Consider the following 21074-nt stretch of genomic DNA (forward strand, 5'->3'; position numbering starts at 1 on the left):
ACAGTTATCAGGCTTCCAAAACTGTCCTGGGGATGCAAACAATAGCACCCATACAGCTACTGTATGTATCTATCTCTAAAATATTCAAGAATTCTGCAAACTGAAGAGGGAACTGTCGCCCTGTGATGCAATCCTTGGGCAAGATTGGCAAAAAAATCATTAATATGGGATGTCTGTAGCTACAGTTAATTCTGGAATCCTAGCCTACCCTTTCAAAGTCCTAGGTCCCGAAATCCTAATTCAACATCACAGAACTTGGCAAAGAAAGGTCTGAGCAGCAGGATGGTAGGGAAGATGGCACTGCATAAAACAGCTTTTTAAGTATCATGTTGTATAGTAGAATTCTTTGGACTCTACATGCTCTTTCCCTCTGAGATGGCATCAGCCATCCCAAGCATTATTTGTGCCTTGAACTGTCCAGTAGATGCAGCTACAATAGGGGAAAAATAGGTACAGAAGTAGCTTGGGATTTCCTCCATGTCTTGGGTGGCCACGTCTTTTGCCTCCTGTTCATTAGTCCCTTCTTGTTCCAGCAGTTTGCTCTGCTGCTGATTCATTCATTCCTCAGGCAGCAGATTCCTGCTGCACCTGCAAATTCTCATCCATCAAGCAGCTGCATTACTTCTTTGATGGGTCCTTGTGTCTGCTGAGATAAATGGCCCTGAAAAGCAATGAAAATAGTGGGTCAGTTCTGTGTTTGGAGAAAACCCAGAAACGTTCGTCTTGATGGCATTTTGCAGCTTTCATCTCTGTGGATGATGCATCCTCTTTCATCTCCTTCTTGAAGTTTGCTCTGTCACCTGCTTCCCTCCTAAGAACAGTAAAAGAGTCTTAGAGTTGTTTTGTTTGTAAATGAAATGATGGCTCTTGTGAGCTTAATATATGGAACCAGAAGGTGGGAACGATGTGATTTTAATATAATTTCAGGCCACTGAGATGTGAATAGATATGAACTTGCTGAAAATTTATGAGAAGAAAAAAAATATTTTTCCAAGCTGCTTCACTTTTCAGACCTCTTTGCTGTCCTAAGACTGATGAGAAAATTAATAGAGAGGAGATGGAATAGAGATGCATTCTCAGTTGAGAAATAATTTGCTCAAACATCCTGTTTGTGATGAACACTGGAATTTGCTACAGTTTCTGCTACCTATTCTCCACTAATCTGGTTCAGTGACAAACCTAAAACAATCATCAGTTGCTTGCAGCTGGTTTTTTAGGAAGAAGTGGATAGTAACACCAGTAAGGGACTTCAAAGTCCTACACCCATTCAAGAAATTACTGGATGTGGCACTTGGTGCCATGGTCTAGCTGGCAAGGTGGTTGTCAGTCAAAGACTGGAGTTGATGATCTCCAACAGCATCCATAGCTGTTACTGTGACCCACTACTGAGTCTCGACTATAACTTAGGCTGAAAAAAAGATGGTGTTTAAGTAGAATGCAGCCATATAAAGCACCACAGGTGTATCTTCACCTTTCCCAGCCTTCTTTGAGATAAAATATTATGACCTACAGACACTGACTGCATTGTTAAGGTATTTGTACGTGTGAAGAAAATTCAAGGATAGGTCATGCAAGGGGAGTTAATAATTGGTTCCTGGCTCTAACCACCTTCTAAGAAGAATTCATGCAAATACACATGTGCTTGTAATTTCATGAGCTTTCTTTAGGCAGCACACATTGCTCTTTCACATATCTGCAGTAGAACTGCCTACTGCATGTTTACACTTTTCCCCACATGTGGCATCCATGCTGAACTAGCCCATTGCCTCTAGAGCACAAGAAAAGCTGGGAACTGTGAAATACAGATCCTATGCCCTCAACTGAAAATGTACATGAAAAGGCCACCTCACAGAACAGATCATATTCACTACTACTAGAAACAAGTCAAAAAGCAGGAAAAGGCGTCCCTTCTTTGTCAAACATTCCACAAAATTACAGTGAAGACAACGGTTCACCTCTCACCCAGCAGCCTCAGTTCTGATTTTTTGCCAGGAAGTTCTTCCTCTGATGCTATTTCTTCTCTGAAGTCCGCTCAGGATCAGTGGCCCAGCTTCTTTCTGGCAGGACACCAGAACAGGCAGCACCTGCTTTCTGTCTTCTGATCCCTGCACCGCTGGTGGCTGTCCCCGTTCCACTGCTGCTTTTCTTTTCTTTTCCCTTCCCTGACCTGATACTATCACTGGCCAAAGATTAATTCCATGCAAACAGACCTTGTCCTCAGAGCAAAGCTGCTCCAGAAGAGGTGCACTCTTGGTGGGCTGCCAGATGGGGACTTCTGTAACAGTCTTTGGCCAGTATCATCTTCTAGCTGCCAAAATGCCTCATCCAATGAGGTTCTCCTTGCAGGGAGGGCTTAAGTTGACTCTACAGTGAAGTCTCTTAAAACACATTTTTTCCTTCACAGTTATTCTCTACAAGTGTTGTCAATGTTTTATTTGAAAAAAAGGACTCCCAAACCTCACCAAAAGCACAGAAATGTAATACAATGAATCAGAATTATTGGTGTCTCAGAGAAATCTGTATCACTGTTTGAGGTACCTTAGCAGTTTCTCACACATATTTAAATCTTTCACAGAAATCCTGCAAATTCAATTCTGCCTTAGCTGCATTGTATGTACAAATAGGTCAGGGTAAAGCCATAAGGAAAAAAACCCATGCTTCTTGATTTTAAATATTATGTTCCATATTATGTAGACATTCAGAGTGTCTTCTAAAATCCTTAACAAACTTGTAGGCTTTATAACAACTTCTCTTGTAGACTCTATTACAACTTCACTTTATGGTATTAATTTCTCTTCCTCATCTCTGAAGACTTGAGATGAGTATCTGCAATATATTTGTCACAGTTATAGCATTTGTAACATCCCAAATACACCAGGGTCTTTTAAATGGTCTGTGGAATCACAAGCTGATACAACAGAGACATCAGTGTGTAAAAGCACAAATACAGATTAAAGCAAGTCCTCCAGTTAAGTGAGTGATGCCATTCTCAATAATGTCAATACCTACATTTTATTCAGAATTATTACTTCATCTCATCCTGGCTCCACATGCATACGTCTCCCGCCACAGACAGAGCCAATTAAAGATTTTTCCATTAGCCTTCCATGAATTCTCCCATTGATCATTGTCCTCAATATTATCCAAAGGCAGCAAAGTAATATTGTTTTAGTCCTTTTCTGTAATAAAGTCTGCAAAAATTTCCTTTCTTACCGAGCAAGAGAGGTTATGAGAAGAGAACACCTCATAAGTCTATGCTGAACCTATATCTAAACACAATTTACTGCTGCTCTTCTATGTCTGCCTGGAGTTTGCTTAAAAAACTCAAACAACAAATGGAAACCACAACTGCAGCTTTGAAAATGAGGCAATTGCCAATGACATTCATCGTATTTTTGAAGTATAGGCAAGAAAGTTACTCATAACCAGTAATTTCTGGAAAAGCTAATTTTTTCAAGTGAATGATATCTGTGGCTTTTTTATGAAGGTATACGCCAAGCCAAAAACTTAAAAAGCAATGTGAAAAGGGAATAGAAAATAACATTAGGATTAACCAGATTGAATGTGTTGCTACTTCATGAACCATGTATTTTTCATCCACCCCTTCTTACTGTATTATAATAACTCAATCTTTACCTGGATAATTTGTCCAAAATACAATGCTTCCAATTTTCACATATTATAAAAATGGACACTTTAAAATGCACATAAAATAAGTGGTGCCAGGATAAAAGGTTGTGAGCAAGTTGATCTCAAGAGATGGAAAGTAGGCCTGAAGAAGAAAAATCAATCCCATTTTCAGTATCTTGTCTATCCTGGATCTTGATTACTCTGGATGATTACACAGCACTATAGTTAACCATTACTTCTGGTTTCAGAAAATCAGATGCATAAAAGGCAAAAACACTATCAGCTAATTAATAGAATTACTAAACAGAAATAAAATATATTTTTAAAAAGTTGAAGTGAAAGCAGTTACTTTTGAATCAAAGTAAGAAAAAGAATGTATACTTATGGACAACATAAAGCAGAAACCAGCTTGGTTTTATGAATTTTGGTGGTATTTCTTCTACAAAAATGATTATATATAAAGTATTCTTGATATTAATAGTTAGCAGTGTTTTAAGGTGTTAACCAGTAACTTCTTCAAATTAGACTAAGGGGAGAGAGACATAAGAATAAATCTTTCCACTGCAAACACATTAGAAATTTATTAAAGCATAAAACACACACTAACTAGACAAACTCACTTCAGTTAATTGAAACAAATACTTAAAAAGCTGTTCACACCTTATCTCTCTCAGTTTTTCTTTAAATTATCTATTTTCTGACACATCAACTAATTACAAAATCCCCCAAAATCAGGATACCTTAAAAAGTTCACAAATGTAATTTTTCTGATGTAACTCATCATTACAGAAAATTCAGCTGATTTAGGAAGAGGGTGTGATTCAACAAGGAAAACAAATCCAGACAGATTTCACACAAAGCTTACCTATATTCTTGCCAGAACTGGCAATAAAACCTATTAGAAAGCAAAGATAACATACACACTCCACAGACAGTGGCTGTGAAAATGCTGTTTGAAAGGTAACAACCAGTACACCTACAGCTCATGCTACAAGTGGCCCCACATACACCTTAAACACATTGCAATATATTTCACATCTAAACATATTAAGATTGGCACACACCTGCCACTTTATGCTAATGTTTACCAGGAGCCTTCCAGTACAGCAAGCTGTTGGGGACTGGCAGTAAATGTGACTGACACCATTCATTTAGACATGAGGGGAATAAGGTGAGATAAAGAACCTGGACCTGAGAGTGGGGGTAACATGGTGTGGTGTGGTCCAGAAGTACTAATTTTATCTTCAAAAAGATGTACAGCAATTGAAAACAGAGCAGAGTGTCAATATTACAGCAGGGGCAGCACTTTGCTACAACACATTAGCAAGAACAATGTGTGAGCTCACTAAATTATAGCTTCATACACAGCTGGAAAACATTTGAGAGACTATTCTCACCCCTAGAAAAGGCAGAAGATCACTAGAGGACCAGAAACTGCAAACCATTTATTTGCTACCTAAAATATAATCCTGTGAATGGAGAACAAGCTACAGTGAGAGACAGACACCTGGTGCACAAGTCAGTGCCTATGTGAAGGTACCACATGGCATCCCACAGATCCTGGGGTGTTTATGGAAGCTAAACAGCATTGACACAGGGTGATGGTGAAGCCAGGGTGCACCAAAGTACCTCATGCAATTCTACCTGGACAGCTGAATTAGGCCCTTAATACAGAGGTGGGCACCCATATTTTAGCACATAAAAGTAGGTGCTTCTCATCAGGCAAAAAATACTATACTCCTAAAAGAATTATTGATGTTTTCCAGGTTTATCACACCTTCACCATACTTTCACATGCAGGGAATTAAGTACCTCACCTAGAGGACCATGCCAAACAAAGGTCACCAAAAGAAAGTAGGGCAGCATCCCTCAAACTATTTGCCTAAAGGCAAAAAGTTGTAATTAAGCTAAATATGCAGACTAGTTTAGTGGAAATACTGTGTCAAAGCTAAATACTGGGGTTTTTACCCTAGACCGAGTGTCAAAATTCAACAGTTACTTGCTGCTTGTTCTTCTTTTATGAAAAGCTCTGTGAATGCCCAGATGAAGCAGAGGCCAGACCCCTAACTACACATACAAGAACTAAAGTGATCTCTTTGGGGGAAGACAAACAACTAAAGATTTCAGAAGACTGCTGGAATGGCCAGCAGTACAGCATGTGGTACATGTGACTTAATAATTAATTATGGATCATGCTTTCCCCATTTACTGAAGGCAGAAACTAAAGGTTCTGTTTTTCCATCTTTCATATCCTTCCTTCACAACTGCCCTTGTAAACTAGCAGTGTGGAACACACCATCCATCACGGAGAGCTACAGACAAATTCTTGTTTTGCAGTCTACCTCCATTTCAACGTGCGGAATTCTTGAGAGACAATGAAATTGTTGCCAAGATGGTAAGTGCTGATAAGATGCAATACTACACAGACACCCTCAGTACAGTGAACACTTGCCTCCTTATCTCCTTGTCTGCCAAAAGAACACAGTCAAACAAAATGTTTCTCACCATCAGTATTTGCCACTTATGCAGATCAGAGTTTCATGTGTTAGAGGCTGAAGGTGTAGAAGCTGAGGAGATCATCCCTCCTAAAGACAGTGGTACTGACTATTACAGCACTGTCATTCCTGCAAACAGGTAACTGAAGTCATGTCCCCAGCTTCTGGGTTATGCCAAACACATTATCCAAACACTTCAAAGATCCTGAGGAAAAAGTCAACCAGGTGATAAAACTGGTGGTCTTTTACATTTATACACTTCACAGTTAATAAACTAGAAGTCTAATGTTTTTAGTACCTTAAAGGTTTCCATGCCTTTCTATGCAGGAAATCCAATGCTTAAGTTCCACTGACATGGAACATAAAAAAAATAATTCAAAACACATTTGGGAGCCACATAAAAACATGGCAGCAACAAATCATTCTCTTATTCCTGAACGAAAGTGCCCCAAAGCCTTCCCTTCTAACTCCCAACATTTCTGCAAGCCCAGCAATGCTGTCCCACTCTTGTACCTCCCTGACAAGAGAAGTAACATTAAAATTAATATGGCATAAATGCTGTACCAACAGACACCCACGCTGCTCTACCCTCTGTTAACATCACTTCTCCTGCCACTTGTCAATTATATTTCCATGCCAGGGCTTACTTTGAATAGAAGTGTTTTGGGCACCAACCTGTCATGTCTTGTTTGTCAGAAAGGCAACATGCATACCTGTAGCACCATAAATAGCAACTATATGTTGTTTTGAACAACACATTTATTTTCTTGCCCAAGGGTGAGCTGTAACCTGCAATGTTACAAACAAGACCTTGGCTGGAAATGGATTGTTTAGAATTAACTTGGGGGAAAGACTGAAGATACAGGAAAGTAAAATGCAGCAGAAAGAAGAAAAGTTGTGATCATAATAAGGAAAGAAAAGAAGTTAACAGCAAAAATGGAGGGAAACTTAAATCGCAAGTAAGCACAGAGATACAATCTTCCATATTCTGGAATGCATCTCAAATGCAGTGCAAAAAAGCAGCAATATCTCAGGATAGTTTGGGAGTGACATTGTCTTCAACTACTTTAACAATCAGCCTTATCAGACCTGGAACAGAAGCAAAGGGCCACAAGCACTCATCAAAGCACAGCTGCATTAACAGCAAACTCAGGGATAAGAAAAGGAAATTAAAATCTGAAAACCCAGATCTGTATTTTAGTGCATCCCCAATGGACATATGTACATCAAGCTTGAAAGCCCCAGAGGTTCTTCTACCCAACTATTAGCTTGCTAAAACATGCCCTGCTTTACTTTCTGTTTCTTTCTTCACTTGTGGTCATCTTTGCAGCATTTTAAAACAGACTAAAGCAACAACTTTCATGACCAGGTCACAGATTACATTTTGTAGAAAACTGCTTAGCAATAACATCCCTTCATCATTTACGCAGGCTTAAATTACTTGTCACAATTTATGTACAATTCATCTTTAAAATGGCACTGGCACTTGGCAGAGAAAAGACCACTTCTCAGAAAAGCATGCAACCCACCTCCATTAATCCTATTTGGTTGCTGCTCTGGAGTTTGGGCTTGAGGAGAGTAGAAGGGCTGCTGATAGGTATTTGTAGGGAATTGTGGGGAAGTAGGGCTCCTTCTGCAGTCCCGGATACTGGAGAAAGTCTGTGAGTGAGGAATCCCTCTCTGGAAGGGGGAGCAGCGAGTCAGACGTGGCTGCGGAGGTGGAAGGTGGTCAAACTCTTCCTCATCCTCAAGACTATAGCGATCATACTCCTGGTCACTGCATGTCCCTTTTTTTCCCGCATTCAGAGAAACACTGGAAGTGTGCCTTGACACAGATGCTGAAGTTGAAGCATAATCTTGTCTAAGGCCTGTAAATTCCAAGAGGAGGATGATTCAGCTTCTGCTAAGTGATTAACTCTAAATATGCACTTCAATCTTGAAAACTACACAGGTAAGTAGATGGAATTTTACATCAAGAATTGAATTTAAAATGTAATCAGGCTGAGGATCTGATGTAGGATTCATCTGATCCACCTCTCAGGCATCTAAGCCTGAATTCTCTCCTTGAATTTTTTTTTTTTTAATAAAATACTAAAAAAGAATACAGGAGTCCCCAAACGATGTCTTAGATGCCTTTCTTAAGAGGAACCTCTCTCAGGAGGCACATATTTCTCTTCCAATAAGGATTACATAAGTACTAAGTTTTTAACTTCTCAATACTCTTAATCAGAGGAATTACACACACATTAGTTTTCCAAGCTGTTGCTATTGAACATTTGTATTCGTGCAACAAAAATGTTTACAATGACATTTCTTAAACCTACAACCCATCTACATCTTCTGGCTCTCCAAACTCTCTGAACAAGAATTACTTCCTGATAGCATCCAGTCCCATGGACAAGGCTTAGCGGTAACACAACTGTATTTTACACAGGTACACAATCTTCTCAGACTGTATTTTACACAGTACACCCTCTTCTCAGAATGCCAAGTTGTGAAAACCATCTTACAATAAGCACTACCCTGTAAGAGCCTGTTTGCTCCGGGTCATGTGAGAGGGAAACATTTACATCGCTTGCACATCCATCCTTTCTCCAGATGCACAGCAAAAACAGAAAAAACACTGCACTTCCAGGAGACAAGTAACTCTGAAGTAGCTGCAGATAACAACCTTCCTAGACCTTCAAGAAGCCCTCATTTTTAACAGATGTCTTTGCTTCATAATGCAAACTTCTTAATATGCTTCCTCTCCCTCTCCTCAAGTGGGAGTTTCTATTTGAGGCTGTGAAGAGAGCGTGCCTGCGTGCACGTATAGAACTGCCACTTTCCACGGGATTAAGTGGTCAACAACTGTCACGTGCTCACTCTCCATCAGCTGCCACTACAAGGATGACATACAATCAATTGCACATGACACAGATTTGAAGAGAAACCAGCATTTTTCTTTCCAGCCTGCCAATGCCCTGATTCCTTAAAGAACTAAGTACCTGAAGTATTTTTTAAACCTCACTGTGAAGGAGATGAGCACAGCTGTCATTTAAGTAATGCAATCCTTTGTATGCTTGACAGTCCTAACTTTTTTTCTTTTTAAAATTAGAACACTTGTTAATTTTGCTGCTGAACCTGATGCATGCCACTGGATATTCAGCAAGCTCTCCTGCTGGCAGGTGACCACTCTGCCTGCCCAGTCTGGTGGCTTCGGCCAGATCATGGCTCTACTTTTTTTTTTTTCATTTTATTATTTTTGATTTATATAATCACTTATTACTTGGTATTTTCATTCAGGCCCCGTCTGTGAATTTCTCTTGCTTTTAATCTCATCACTTCCTCCTGATATCTCACTTGGCACTAACAGGATACGGGAGAAACACTCCACTTAATGTCTCAGTAACCTCTAAGTCAAATGCCCTTTATTTATTAATAAAGACATTTTACAAAAATTACTATTAAGCCAAACTAAAATCTATGTCAAAGAAAACTTTAGACTCAGATTTGTGCATAATTACTAGTTTTAAACCAAGATATTGAATTTAAAAGCCCCAATTCTGTATTTAAGTGGGATTTCATTTCAAAACTCATCTGAAAATATAAGAAAATTGAAGTGGAGGCAAAGAAAGCCAAGAGAGCTGCTTATTTTTACCTTTCTCATTAAATGCATGCATGAGAAAAAATGCTTTAGGATCTTCCCTCTCCAGAAATAAAATTATTTCAATTAACATTCAGGAAAACATAAACCTCAAATGTTGAAAGATCCAGTACCAGTTCAGATTAACATGAACCCAACAACATGCACACCTTCTCCATGCAGGTGAAGAGTACTTCCACTTGCCACTCAAGAGGCAATACAACTCAAAAAATATTTACTTCACTGAGACCAGACTGGAGCAGTTTTAACTATAATGAGAAGTCTTCCTCAGACTGTTATGAAAACCAAAAAAATGCCACCTACTCTCCTCCTGTAGACGAGCCATGATCTGAACATCAGTGAGGTCCTGCAGCTTGTATCCCATGGAGATGGAATCATCTTCCAGCTCCGAAGTGCTCAGTTCACTGTCTATCGATGACTGTGGACTCAAAGGGGAACTCCTAGAAATATACCCTAAGTAAGAAAGCATACACTTTAGGCTACAAATATGTCTGGCCACCTTCATTCAGAATCATCTGAATTTACATTACAGTAGCTTAAAACATTTTCTGAATAGCACATAAAAACTTTCAGAAGTGTAGTGCAATTCACTAACAATTAGCAAAGAGCTTTGATATTCATGAGAAGTAGTAAGTGTAGGAAAGGATCATGAATTCCTTGGCTTGTTCCCAAAATAGCATTGCATATGATGACAATGAATAATTTACCCAATACTGTTCTGATACACCTCAGATTAGTGTAGTCTAACCAACATCTGCATTTGCATCTCTCTTATGGGACTGTGTTTCTCCCTACTCTGTTTTGAAAAACAAGTGGATATGTGTCACTGACTTCTGCTCAATACTCAAATGCCATTTAGCTAAATTTTACCATTCTTTTTTTATACTATATATAATTATCATATAACTCAATCTCAGTAACAATTAAGGTTGAATATTATGCAACAGAGAAAGCATTACTTTCTTCACAGAGCTACCTTTTTGAAAAACTCTGGATTTTCCCCTGAGTTTGATAGTAAAATATAAACTAATCTGCATGAGCTAGTTGTTGTCCAGCTTTAAAGAAAAATCCCATCAACTAAAACAGTAAATAATTTTCTAATGTCCTGTGGACCACCAGAGACCCACAGCCTGCAGGGTCAAGAACCGCTGTGACTATGGCTCTCCAGCTGTGCTTGTACCACAGGTGTGTCTGCATCCTCAAGCACTGCTGAAAGCAGCCACCTAAATTCATCCTAAATTCAGCCATTTTCTAATAATATCTCCAAAAGAAAAGGACAGGCAGGGGATTACTTTGCTTTGAAGGATTGTATGGAGTAAATGCGTTTGCTTTCTTAAATGTGCAAGTTACAGCAGTCCCTGAGGTTCTGCAGAGGTAGAAACAGCTGTGCTCTTTTGGAGCAGCAGAGGGAAGCTAGACAAAGTACCTGAGGGTATCTCAAAGAGCATGAGTTCATTTAGCAACTAGGCTTCATCCCACTGAATAGGGAAGACATTTTACTCACATGCAGACAGCTACAGCAGGCACTCTGTCTGGAGCTATTTCTCACTCACAGTGCCCATATCCCTCAAAATAGGGATTTCTGCAGTGATTTCAAGCGCTGTAAGGAACACTGCACACAGATGGGTGTGACACTGATCATCAGCCCATCCTCAGCCCATGCCTGCTCCTGCCAGCAATAAAATGTTAATGCCTCTTGCCCAGAAGATTGTTTTCTCCACTGCCACTGCAGTTTAAGAGAAGTCACAGATACAAACTGACTCCTGATATTTGTAGTGAAGAAGGAAAATGAAAATCCTTGCAATTTACAGACCACAGAAAGTTTTCTATTTTCCCAGAACTTGTGTATTCCCTATAGTGGAAAACATAAAATAAATCTTGAACAAATAGCAACAATATCAGCTTGAAAACAGGCACGATTCTGCCAGCTCTTCTTATTATAAGTTCTCACTGCCAATTTCATTACACAGCTGTACGTATGTTTCTGTGGACACAAGGAAGGGGCACCACGGGGCAGAAATAATTAATACAGCTGGGGATTGTTTAAGCTGACACAGTCACAACTGTACTACTGGGTAAATCATTAGTGGTATTTACTAGTATCACTCTCCCGTAACATGCTGCATAACACTTGTAGTTAACAGCCAAACTTTAGGGTATTAAAAAAAATGCCCATTTGGGCATCCAATTTCCCTCTGAGATATGAGTTCATAGACAATTATCCAAAAAGAGTACTGCTGTTAAACGCTAGCAGGATTAGATACAATCAAGCACTTTTGTAAGCACCATAAATCAATAAAAAGATAAGCATTACCTGTCCGTTCAGGTGTTAGTATTGCTTTACTGGAAGTTTTAGAGAAGCTGGGACTATTACAGCCATTGGTATATGGGGTGAGTCTTGCAACAGGACTATAGGGAAAAGCCAAGGAGACAGGTGTAGAGAAGAGGTTCCGCCATCGGCTAGCTGTTATGGATGCGAGGGAGGAGGGGGAGAAAACAAGATTTACAGTTATTAATAGAACAGTACTGTCAGAGAGAAAAATCATCTCATCTTAATCTGTTCATCATACATTTTCTACTTAATACAAGAGGAAAAAAATGGTGAAAATTCAGCAGCAAATCAGAGGATCAGTGCAGTCTTCTGCGTGTAAAAGTGAGCTCTAAAAGGTTTTCTAGCAAATAAATCTGTTGACTACATTTTGCATATACACCTTTTTGGTATATATTCATCACATACATCACTGGGTGACCAACACACAAATAATAGAGGAGGTAAAAACTGCTACAGTTAGCAGAGAAACGAAAATGAAATTTATAGTGCTCTTCAAGGAATTGTTCATGACAATCATCACACAATTGAATTAGCAGCTAAATTATCAGTTATGGGAGTTCAGAGACAGAGCAGTAAAAGACACTTAACCATCAAGTGCTAAAAACAACTGTAATCCCACATCAAGCTTTTAAGCTACCATATTTTCCTTTCTCTTTTTACACCACCAAACTTCTGATTGCATAAGCATGATTTTTTTTCACTGTTTCTGGAATATCAGAACAAGGCATCCCTTTTTCTATACATTGTTTACAAAAAGCTTGCAAGGCATCTGGTCTTCTAAGCAATATCACAAAGCACTCAGAGTCAGCAAAAATAAAGCTAAAGGCTTATTTCATTTACGTTTATTTAATTTACATTTTCTTACTCACCCAGTAAAAGTATTAATACAACTGTCCTTTGTTTGCCTATTTTACGTACCTTGAAAAAGTAAAATAAACAACATTCACATGCTCTTCCAAAAATAAGTAAATATTAGTAATAAAATTGTTTTAAGAAAAAGGAAAATTTAAAAATCCATCCATTTCAGAGAACTCATACAAATACAAGGAAAGATGAAAAACATATGATGGGATTGCTTTTTTTTAATAGAATCTATTTTCTACTCATAGATGTTATGTAAAGTGAGACAAGAGGAGGAGCCATGAAAATACACCTAGCTTTGAAATCAATGGCATAACCTCAATGTTCAGCAGGTGCTCTTTGCAGTGTCAGATGCCACAAACTGATTTTCAAAACCAGAAGGGTCCAAAAGCCCCCAAAAGCCATTCTCCATTGCGTGGCTACTTAATACTACAATCTGCTGTGTTACTTAGACTTGTTCATCTGGTCATTTTACATGCTAACAGCCATTCAAATAATACTCAAATTTTCTGTTTTCAAACCTCCCTACCACCAAAATGATTTAGTAGGACATACAAACTTTATTCCTCTTTCTTGCTAACATCAAGTATTCAAGTATTCAACTTCATGGGAAGGATGTCTTGGCGGGCTGTCAATCACATCCTCACAACTTTTGCAGTAATCAGTTTGTCATCAATCCAAACAGTGCCATTTCTCCTGCTATTCCTTCTGCTTTGACCTACTTAAATGTATCCTGGGTTTTTAAGGAGTAAAAGCCTCTTCAACTCTTCCCACAAGTGCTACTAGGCTTAGAATGAAGACAACTGCCTGGTTCCAGCACAAGCACAAAGCAGACTGCTGGGGACAGGGCTTGCAGGGCTCAGGCTCTGAGGAAGGTAGCTTAGTACACATAAGTAACATAAAAATTCAAACTGCATTCTTTGCTGTCCCATCACCAAAGAATTACTGCAATTCTCTCATTTTTGGTGATTCTAGTTCCTTCAAGCTCAAAGAAACCCAAAATTCTGAGATCTTTAAAGGCAGCATCAGCACCACTTTCAGGAAATTGCTCGATGCCAACCAAGGCACACAACACAAACTTCCCAGCTGGACTGTTTGTCCTCAACATTCACTAACAGGATCAGTTCTAAAGTGAAGCATGCAAGTGTCTCAGGACAAAAAGGAGAGCAAACACAGATGAACATAACTCTACAAACTAGCAATTAACATGAGTCCCTGGGGAAGAGATTAATTCACAAGGTGTTAATAACAGCAAATTGATCTAAGGTATTCAGTGAAAGAAATCCATACAGTAAGAGCAGATCTCAATATCACATCCACAGCTAATGTCTGTCATTTCCACCAGGAACGATCAATAAGAGCAAGGGATGACAGTTGCCTGAGATTTTATTTTCCTGCCTAGGACAAGCTACTGCTTTGTAGTAGCCTGATCATTTGCCAGGCCAATTAGCTGCCAGCATGTTCTCACCCCCAGATGTGGCTGGGCACACGGCATAAATAAACATCATTCATTACCCTCTACAATAACCACTGTGAGCTGGCCCACTGAGCACAAGGCAGCAGTTATTGTGACTCTGAAAGCAAGAACCCACACCAAGAATTTAATTAGTATTTATGGCTAACCAGATTTCAAATTCCTCTTTCAAACAGTATGTGTTCTCAAGGAAAGATGGATGGATGGATGGATGGATGGATGGATGGATGGATGGATGGATGGATGGATGAGGCCAGGAAGCTCTATCTACACTAACCTCTATATATACACTGAATCTCTAGGGATACCAATGTAAAATATTCCCAATCCTACAAACTTCTGCCTCTCTGCCTAAAATAAAACTTTCCAGTCTAAACATCAGGAAATGATGGATACTTTTTAGGCATATGAGTAAATCCATTGTTTAGGATCAAATATAAAAACCAGCTTTCATTAGGTTTCAAATAGGAATATCAACGTACATATTGAGCACTTTATCATACTAAGAAAGACAGCAAAATTAGACTTACTGAAGTCTTGTGCTAATGCCAAAACCATAAAAAGGTACGTAGGAAGTGAGTGCTATAGACATGCAAGCAAATATGTAAATTCATGTAATATTTGTAAAATCCCAAAACTGTGCAATGGATAGTCATTTTAGAACACTTATTTTGCTCCAAACTGAATGTGAGACTGTCCTGGTTACCATGATAAGCACCACTCTGCTATGCATGGATGAGACAAGGTTGTTAAGACCTTTATATTAAGTTTAAAATCCCGGCTGTTCAGCTCTGAATTTTACAGTATTTGTAGCTTCTTCTTAAAGCCTCAATGCCAGTTACCTGCAGGTGAAGTAAGATGATTGGGTACCCTTTAAAAACAAAGTAAGTTTCTAATCTTTGCAGTTGAATAGAAATATAGATAATTCTGCTCTGAGTAACTTATACTGAAGATGCACTGAAGGAAGGGATTCAGCCATGAAAAGGAAAGCAGAGGCATCTAAAACAACAACCAAGAAAAAAGAAGCCAAAAAATCCATTTCATTTGCTGACATCGAAGATGTAAATGCTCTAAATTTCACTTCTTGAAGCGTTAAGGTGGTGGAATGAATATTGTAATAAAATAAGCATAAACTGTCCCAGTCATCTTAAGTCTACAGCTATTAGAAGTGTCCAACTTTTTGCATATTATTTCCTTAGTTTTGATAAATTCTTAATAACTAGACTGCTGATAATGCACTGTGTTACACAATACCTACTCTAATATGTTAAAAAAGGACTTTCAAACTGACCACATAAGTGAGCAATCAAAACCTTTCCTTCCAAAAATAAAATCAGCAACAAGTGAGACTGCTCATACCTTTTAAATATTTACTAACAGAACTGAAGGTTTAAAAATAAATTAACTTTATTTTTCTAACATCCCTGGAGATATCAAAATGCTAAAACAGATGAAAATAGTAACTCATATAGGAAAATACGAGCAAGTAATTTAAAAAAATATTCACCATACTGACGCCTGTGAATAATCAGTATTCAATAAGAACTGTTGCAAAATTTCACGAGAAAGCCTGAACAAGTGAACATCCACAGAATTGCAGCACTCAAAAGGAACCACACACCCTGCAAAACCACAGGATTCTGTACCATCTTTAAAGCAATCCCCTTCTTAAAACTAATTCCTCATTTAAGCCACATAAGGTAAAAAAAAAAGTCCTAAACACATACAGAAGCATGTTTTTGAAAGGGAAGATGAAATTTGCTATTTAAATTAATGGGAATGTTCATCAGCTGGAGCACAAGGTAATAACAGGTAGAGATCCTTGTTATGTTGTTTTAGTTATGAGGGGTTACACTGGTGTGAACAGGGACAGTTCAAGAACAGATGCTCTATTTGAGGAATCAGATACACCCAGAACATCATATGTGATATTTCTAGGACAAGTGGATGACCAACCTGGAACAGGTTGCCCAGAGAGATTGTGGAGTCTCCCTTACCAGAGGTACTTGAAAGCCCTATGGACACAACCCTGTGCAATGTATTATAGGATAACCCTGCCTGAGCAGGGAAGTTGCACTAGATGACCCACTATGGTCCCTTCCAGTGTGACCCATTCTGTGATTCTGTTGTTGTATTAGCTAAGGGTATAAGGGTTTCCAAGAAACCAAACCAAGCACATGCACATTTTAAACACCTTCACATTTTCAGAACTCCATTATGAAACTCAGTGAGCTCAGTTTGCCAGAACAAGAACTTTCTTTCACTCTAAGCAACACAAATAAACATTTTTTTTTGCTATAAAAACAGAAAACAATAAAATCATATATATCAGTCTTGTACTACTGACTAAACATGCTAAATTATATCAGGCATCATCTGGCATGTTTATGCACTCAATTAGTTAACTTTTGCATAGGCCTTCAGGCAAAGTCAAACATACTTTTTAAGCTCAAGCTTAAAACAAATTATATAGCATACATGCAGACATTTGAATAGGGGTTCTAATTACAAAGTCTGAACAAAATCCTCTTTTGAGCCAGCAGTGGAAGAACACTTACAATACTGTCAATCCGCAGGACTGCAAATAATTTTCTGCCAACACAATTTCTTTAGAGCAGAAAACCCAAACCACTTCCCTGGTGTATTCTGCATATGTGTGGTTGCACAGCAGCCACACTTAAAATAAAAATATCTCTCATGGGAGTAAAATATGGAGGACCTACATGGAAAGCAGAAGCATTTAGCTGATCACAGGAGAAAATCCAGAGTACTAGAAGGGAATTCAAAACCCTCTCTTTACCATAGATAGAATGTCTAGGCCAACTAAGAGGCATCACCTCAGTGAAGCATAACTAATATCTCCCTCCCAAAGATCGATATTTAACCTTCACTTTTGGTCCCTGTAAAAAAGCAATGCAGAGTTTGGTAACTACTCCTGCAGTCAGATATACATCTGGGAATTGCTATGTGTCTAACATGCCCAAAAAGCCTGACAGAGAAAAACATGAAGATATTCCCCACTACTCACTGATTAGTGCTGTTATCCAATAACAGTACTGATCATTTGCCAAGAAGCAAAGGAACATGGGCTCAAGAAGCAGGGAACATGGGCTCCCACTACTCAGCAGCCTGTAGAGATTTACTTGAGTCACTTGAAAACCCAGAGTTCCTGTAAGAACTTGAAGCAATAAAAGGCAGAAGACAGGTGCTAGATACTTACTAGGAACCAATACTGTTGCTCCTATCCAATAAAAGAACTTCAGGGAGGCAAGCTTTCAAAAAAGCAGAATCTGTATTTCAAGTACCTCAGTAGCTCCTGAACACACGAACCTTCGAACTACGTGCAATCCTTTGGTCTGTTTCACAGGGTGAGGCACTCAGTCCTGTGCTCAGAAGGACTGTAATACCTTCCACAGTTTTTCAAAACAGTCTTAAGAGCTTTCCTTTGCAATTTTAAGTCATAAAAATTCACTTTTTAGAAAAAATTATGGGTTTATCATTTACAAGATTGTAAAATCTGGGCTTAAGACAGCAATGTTTTCAGTTCTAATAACTGTGAGTAAAGAGCATTGAGTCATACCTGTAAATCTGGAAGTTAGTTTGGGGCACGTCCATTTTCCCATCTTGTTGAATGTTATACAGCAAACTCCTGACTTTTCAAGCAGCACACTCCTAGTTCCAGTCTCCCACGGCCATCAGCTTTGGTCATCCCATCAGCTTATTCCAGTTTGATTTCCTAACCACAGCTGTAGCTCAGCCAGCCATCCTACTAGTGGCAGAAACTTTGCTATCAGGCACAGTCACACCTCATATGCTTAATGCACATTTGCAGTCACACTGAAACTGTCATTGCCCAGAACTATTTCCTTGCCCTGTCACACAGAGATCACAAAATGCTTGAGGCTTGTTTGTCATGTCTGTCCGTTGATTTCTCCATCACGAGAGGGAGAGCACCCCCTCATTCCCAACTGCAACGAGAACAGAAACTTCCAGTATAGACTGCACAAAGGGACTCCTTTCAAGAGTCAGAAGAATTGAGGGGTGGGGAGGTGTTGTAAGATTTGGTTTTATTTCTCATTATTGTACTCTGATTTGATTGGTAATAAAATGTGAATTTTTCCCTAAGTCAAGTCTGATTTGCCCGTGATGCTAACTGGTGACTGATCTCTCCCTGCCCTCATCTTGACACACAATCCTTCCATTAAATTCTCTCTCCCCTGTGCAGGTGAGGATGGGAACAAGAGCATAGTTTTGGTGGGCAGCTGGTGTCTAGCTAGGGGCAATGCACCACATGGACAAACAGACACAAATTAGGAGGAGCTGAGAAAATTATAATAGAGTGTCCACTTGCCCCTAAGCCTAGCAAACTGAAAAGCAACTTCAAGAGTATGTGAGAACTTCAGTTTTAAAAATGTGAGAAAACTGGGAGTACCTGAGAAATTTGTTTCCCAGTTCATTCACATGAACTGATCTAGTATTAGCATAGAATGAGAAAGCAGTTCGGTTGGTATATATTAGCATAAAACTGCTTGATATACAGAGCTACAGCATATACCTCAAGAGCTGCCCCAGAAAAAACAGCACAGACCTCTTTTAAAGGTGGAATCAGAAAGACTGTCTAAATTGCAGCAGTTCCTGTAACTTTCAGCTAGCACAGCAAGGAATGCAATCAGCAGTGGTGTCTGGCATACTGCTATTGGTGCCAAATTGTAAATCTAAGATTCAGGACTAACACTTTGCATGACACAGTCTAGTTGTGCCAATGATTACCTACTGGTGTGAGCAGGGAAGTTTCAAAGGTAATTGCAAATTACTCTTCTAGTTTAATGTATTCCAGTGAAAGACTGACCTGAAAATTGCTTTTGTACACACTGAATGCTGAAAACACAACCACAGCACCGTCCAGCTGCAGCACGCTGAAGAGCATGGAAACTCCAATCACCATTCACTGACCCAATTTTGTCACAAAAATTATTTTATGACATCAAAGGATTCAAAAGACTAGAAAGGAAATGGAATCACAGGTGCAAGCTACTTCCTACAAATCCCAAAGAAGGATTTTAGCTATGCCCTTTGGAGGGTAAGGTTGTGGGTTTTTTCTTGTTTTGTGGGTTTTTTTTAACTTGGCTCTTTTTTTGAGGCAAACCTTTTACTGTATAGCTATGTAAACAGACAAGCACAGAGGCTCTGTGAAAAATGCAACTCTCTCAGCATTCATTTTCCTCCTGGGTACAAAACTCTACCTGCATTCACACACCCAAAAGCAAATGTTTGATTAGAGCTAACAGCCAAACTTGGCTTCCCAGCTTCCTGCCTTTGAGAACTTGGCCAAATACTATGCTGAAATATTAAGCCTTAGGCATGACCTAGGGCCCAAATATCTGTTCTCTCCCCAGCTCCCAGTTTTAACACAAAAAGTCAGTCTGATGCATTTCCATTCTATTTGGTGGATTGACCAGAACCCATGATCATACATGAGCAGCTCACATTTCAGCTAGTTTGAAGTAAGACAGACCTTTCTGAGCAGACCACTCATTCTCATGTACCAATACACAGGGTAACCTGGAACAAAATACACAGTCCCAGATTCTTCTACCAAACTATTAGTATCTCATTCATTAGGAAGAGTGTTTACTCCACCTAATTAAAAGCCTTCAAATAAGGCCTTAAGAGCCTTCAAGAACAGGATTTTGGTAAGGATTCCTACCAAAGGGCACTGTGAATGCAAAAATTAACACAGGAAGAATATACAAACTCACAAAAGAAGAATCCACCAAAGGTTAATAAATCACATCTAATTCAGGGTTCACATCTGGTTCTGTCAGTCACTGAACTGGCTATACAGCTAGCATGGTGTCAGGGCAGGCATATATAGTACTTCCCCACTATATTCTCTCTCTTCTAGTATCTATTTATGGTGCTTTAGGGTGCTGGATCCTGTGCCCCAGCCACAAGGAAGATGCTCTTACATACAGACATCAATGGCTGACCTAGTCACCTCAGGACACTATTTATTTCCAAGAGGAAGGAGAGGGAATGATTCATCTCACCTCTGCTTGCAAAGGACAAAGGGGTATAGCACCCCTTGCAAAGGGAGCTATACCCCTTTGTCTGCTCTGCCTACAATGGCAGCACAGTGTGACTGGCTCCAATACAGATCTCTGCATACATTCAAACTAAACTCTCTGACTGAATTCATTACAGAGAACAATAAACAGAGCTTAAAAACAGAGTTCAAAGACTGCCTTCAGTTTTCACTTTTTCTAAACAACTGAAAAAGACAACTCTCGCAGCACTAGAGCACTGCAAAGCTTGCATACATCCTCCTGAAACCAGCTTGTATTCAACTGAAGTCACCAAACAACTTTCTCAGCAGCAGTTCCACTTGGAAGGGGACCGCTGTGTTAATTAATTTTTTTTAACAAGGAAGAGTTTCTCAATCCCCTTTACCAGGAAGATGAAGATCACTTGTGCCATCATATTTAAGGGAGAGATGGAGAAGTGGAAAACAGTGGCAGGAAGGTGGGACAGCTGAAGTAACACTGCCTCCAAAAGAAACACATCAGAGAACAGCCTCCAAGGTGTGTGTAAGGGCAGGAGAGATGAAGTCCATGTCTGAATCCAGTCATTAACACA

General features: G+C 39.2%; 1 protein-coding gene across 3 annotated transcripts in view; it reads right to left on the reverse strand.

The window, feature by feature from the left end:
* SLAIN1 (SLAIN motif family member 1) overlaps positions 1-21074 on the reverse strand; it is a 50414-nt gene that overhangs the window by 9311 nt on the left and 20029 nt on the right. Inside the window, exons 3-5 of one of the 3 annotated variants that reach the window (XM_054654956.2) lie at positions 12086-12235; positions 10075-10224; positions 7655-7993 (exon numbers count right to left, since the gene is read on the reverse strand). In XM_054654956.2, the coding sequence (XP_054510931.2) occupies positions 7655-7993; positions 10075-10224; positions 12086-12235 (639 nt within the window). The remainder of the gene's footprint in view (positions 1-7654; positions 7994-10074; positions 10225-12085; positions 12236-21074) is intronic. The other 2 variants (XM_077173580.1, XM_077173581.1) reach the window with 2 other exon arrangements.

Source organism: Agelaius phoeniceus, chromosome 2 (assembly GCF_051311805.1).
Source record: "Agelaius phoeniceus isolate bAgePho1 chromosome 2, bAgePho1.hap1, whole genome shotgun sequence".
Classification (NCBI taxonomy): Eukaryota; Metazoa; Chordata; class Aves; order Passeriformes; family Icteridae; genus Agelaius; species Agelaius phoeniceus.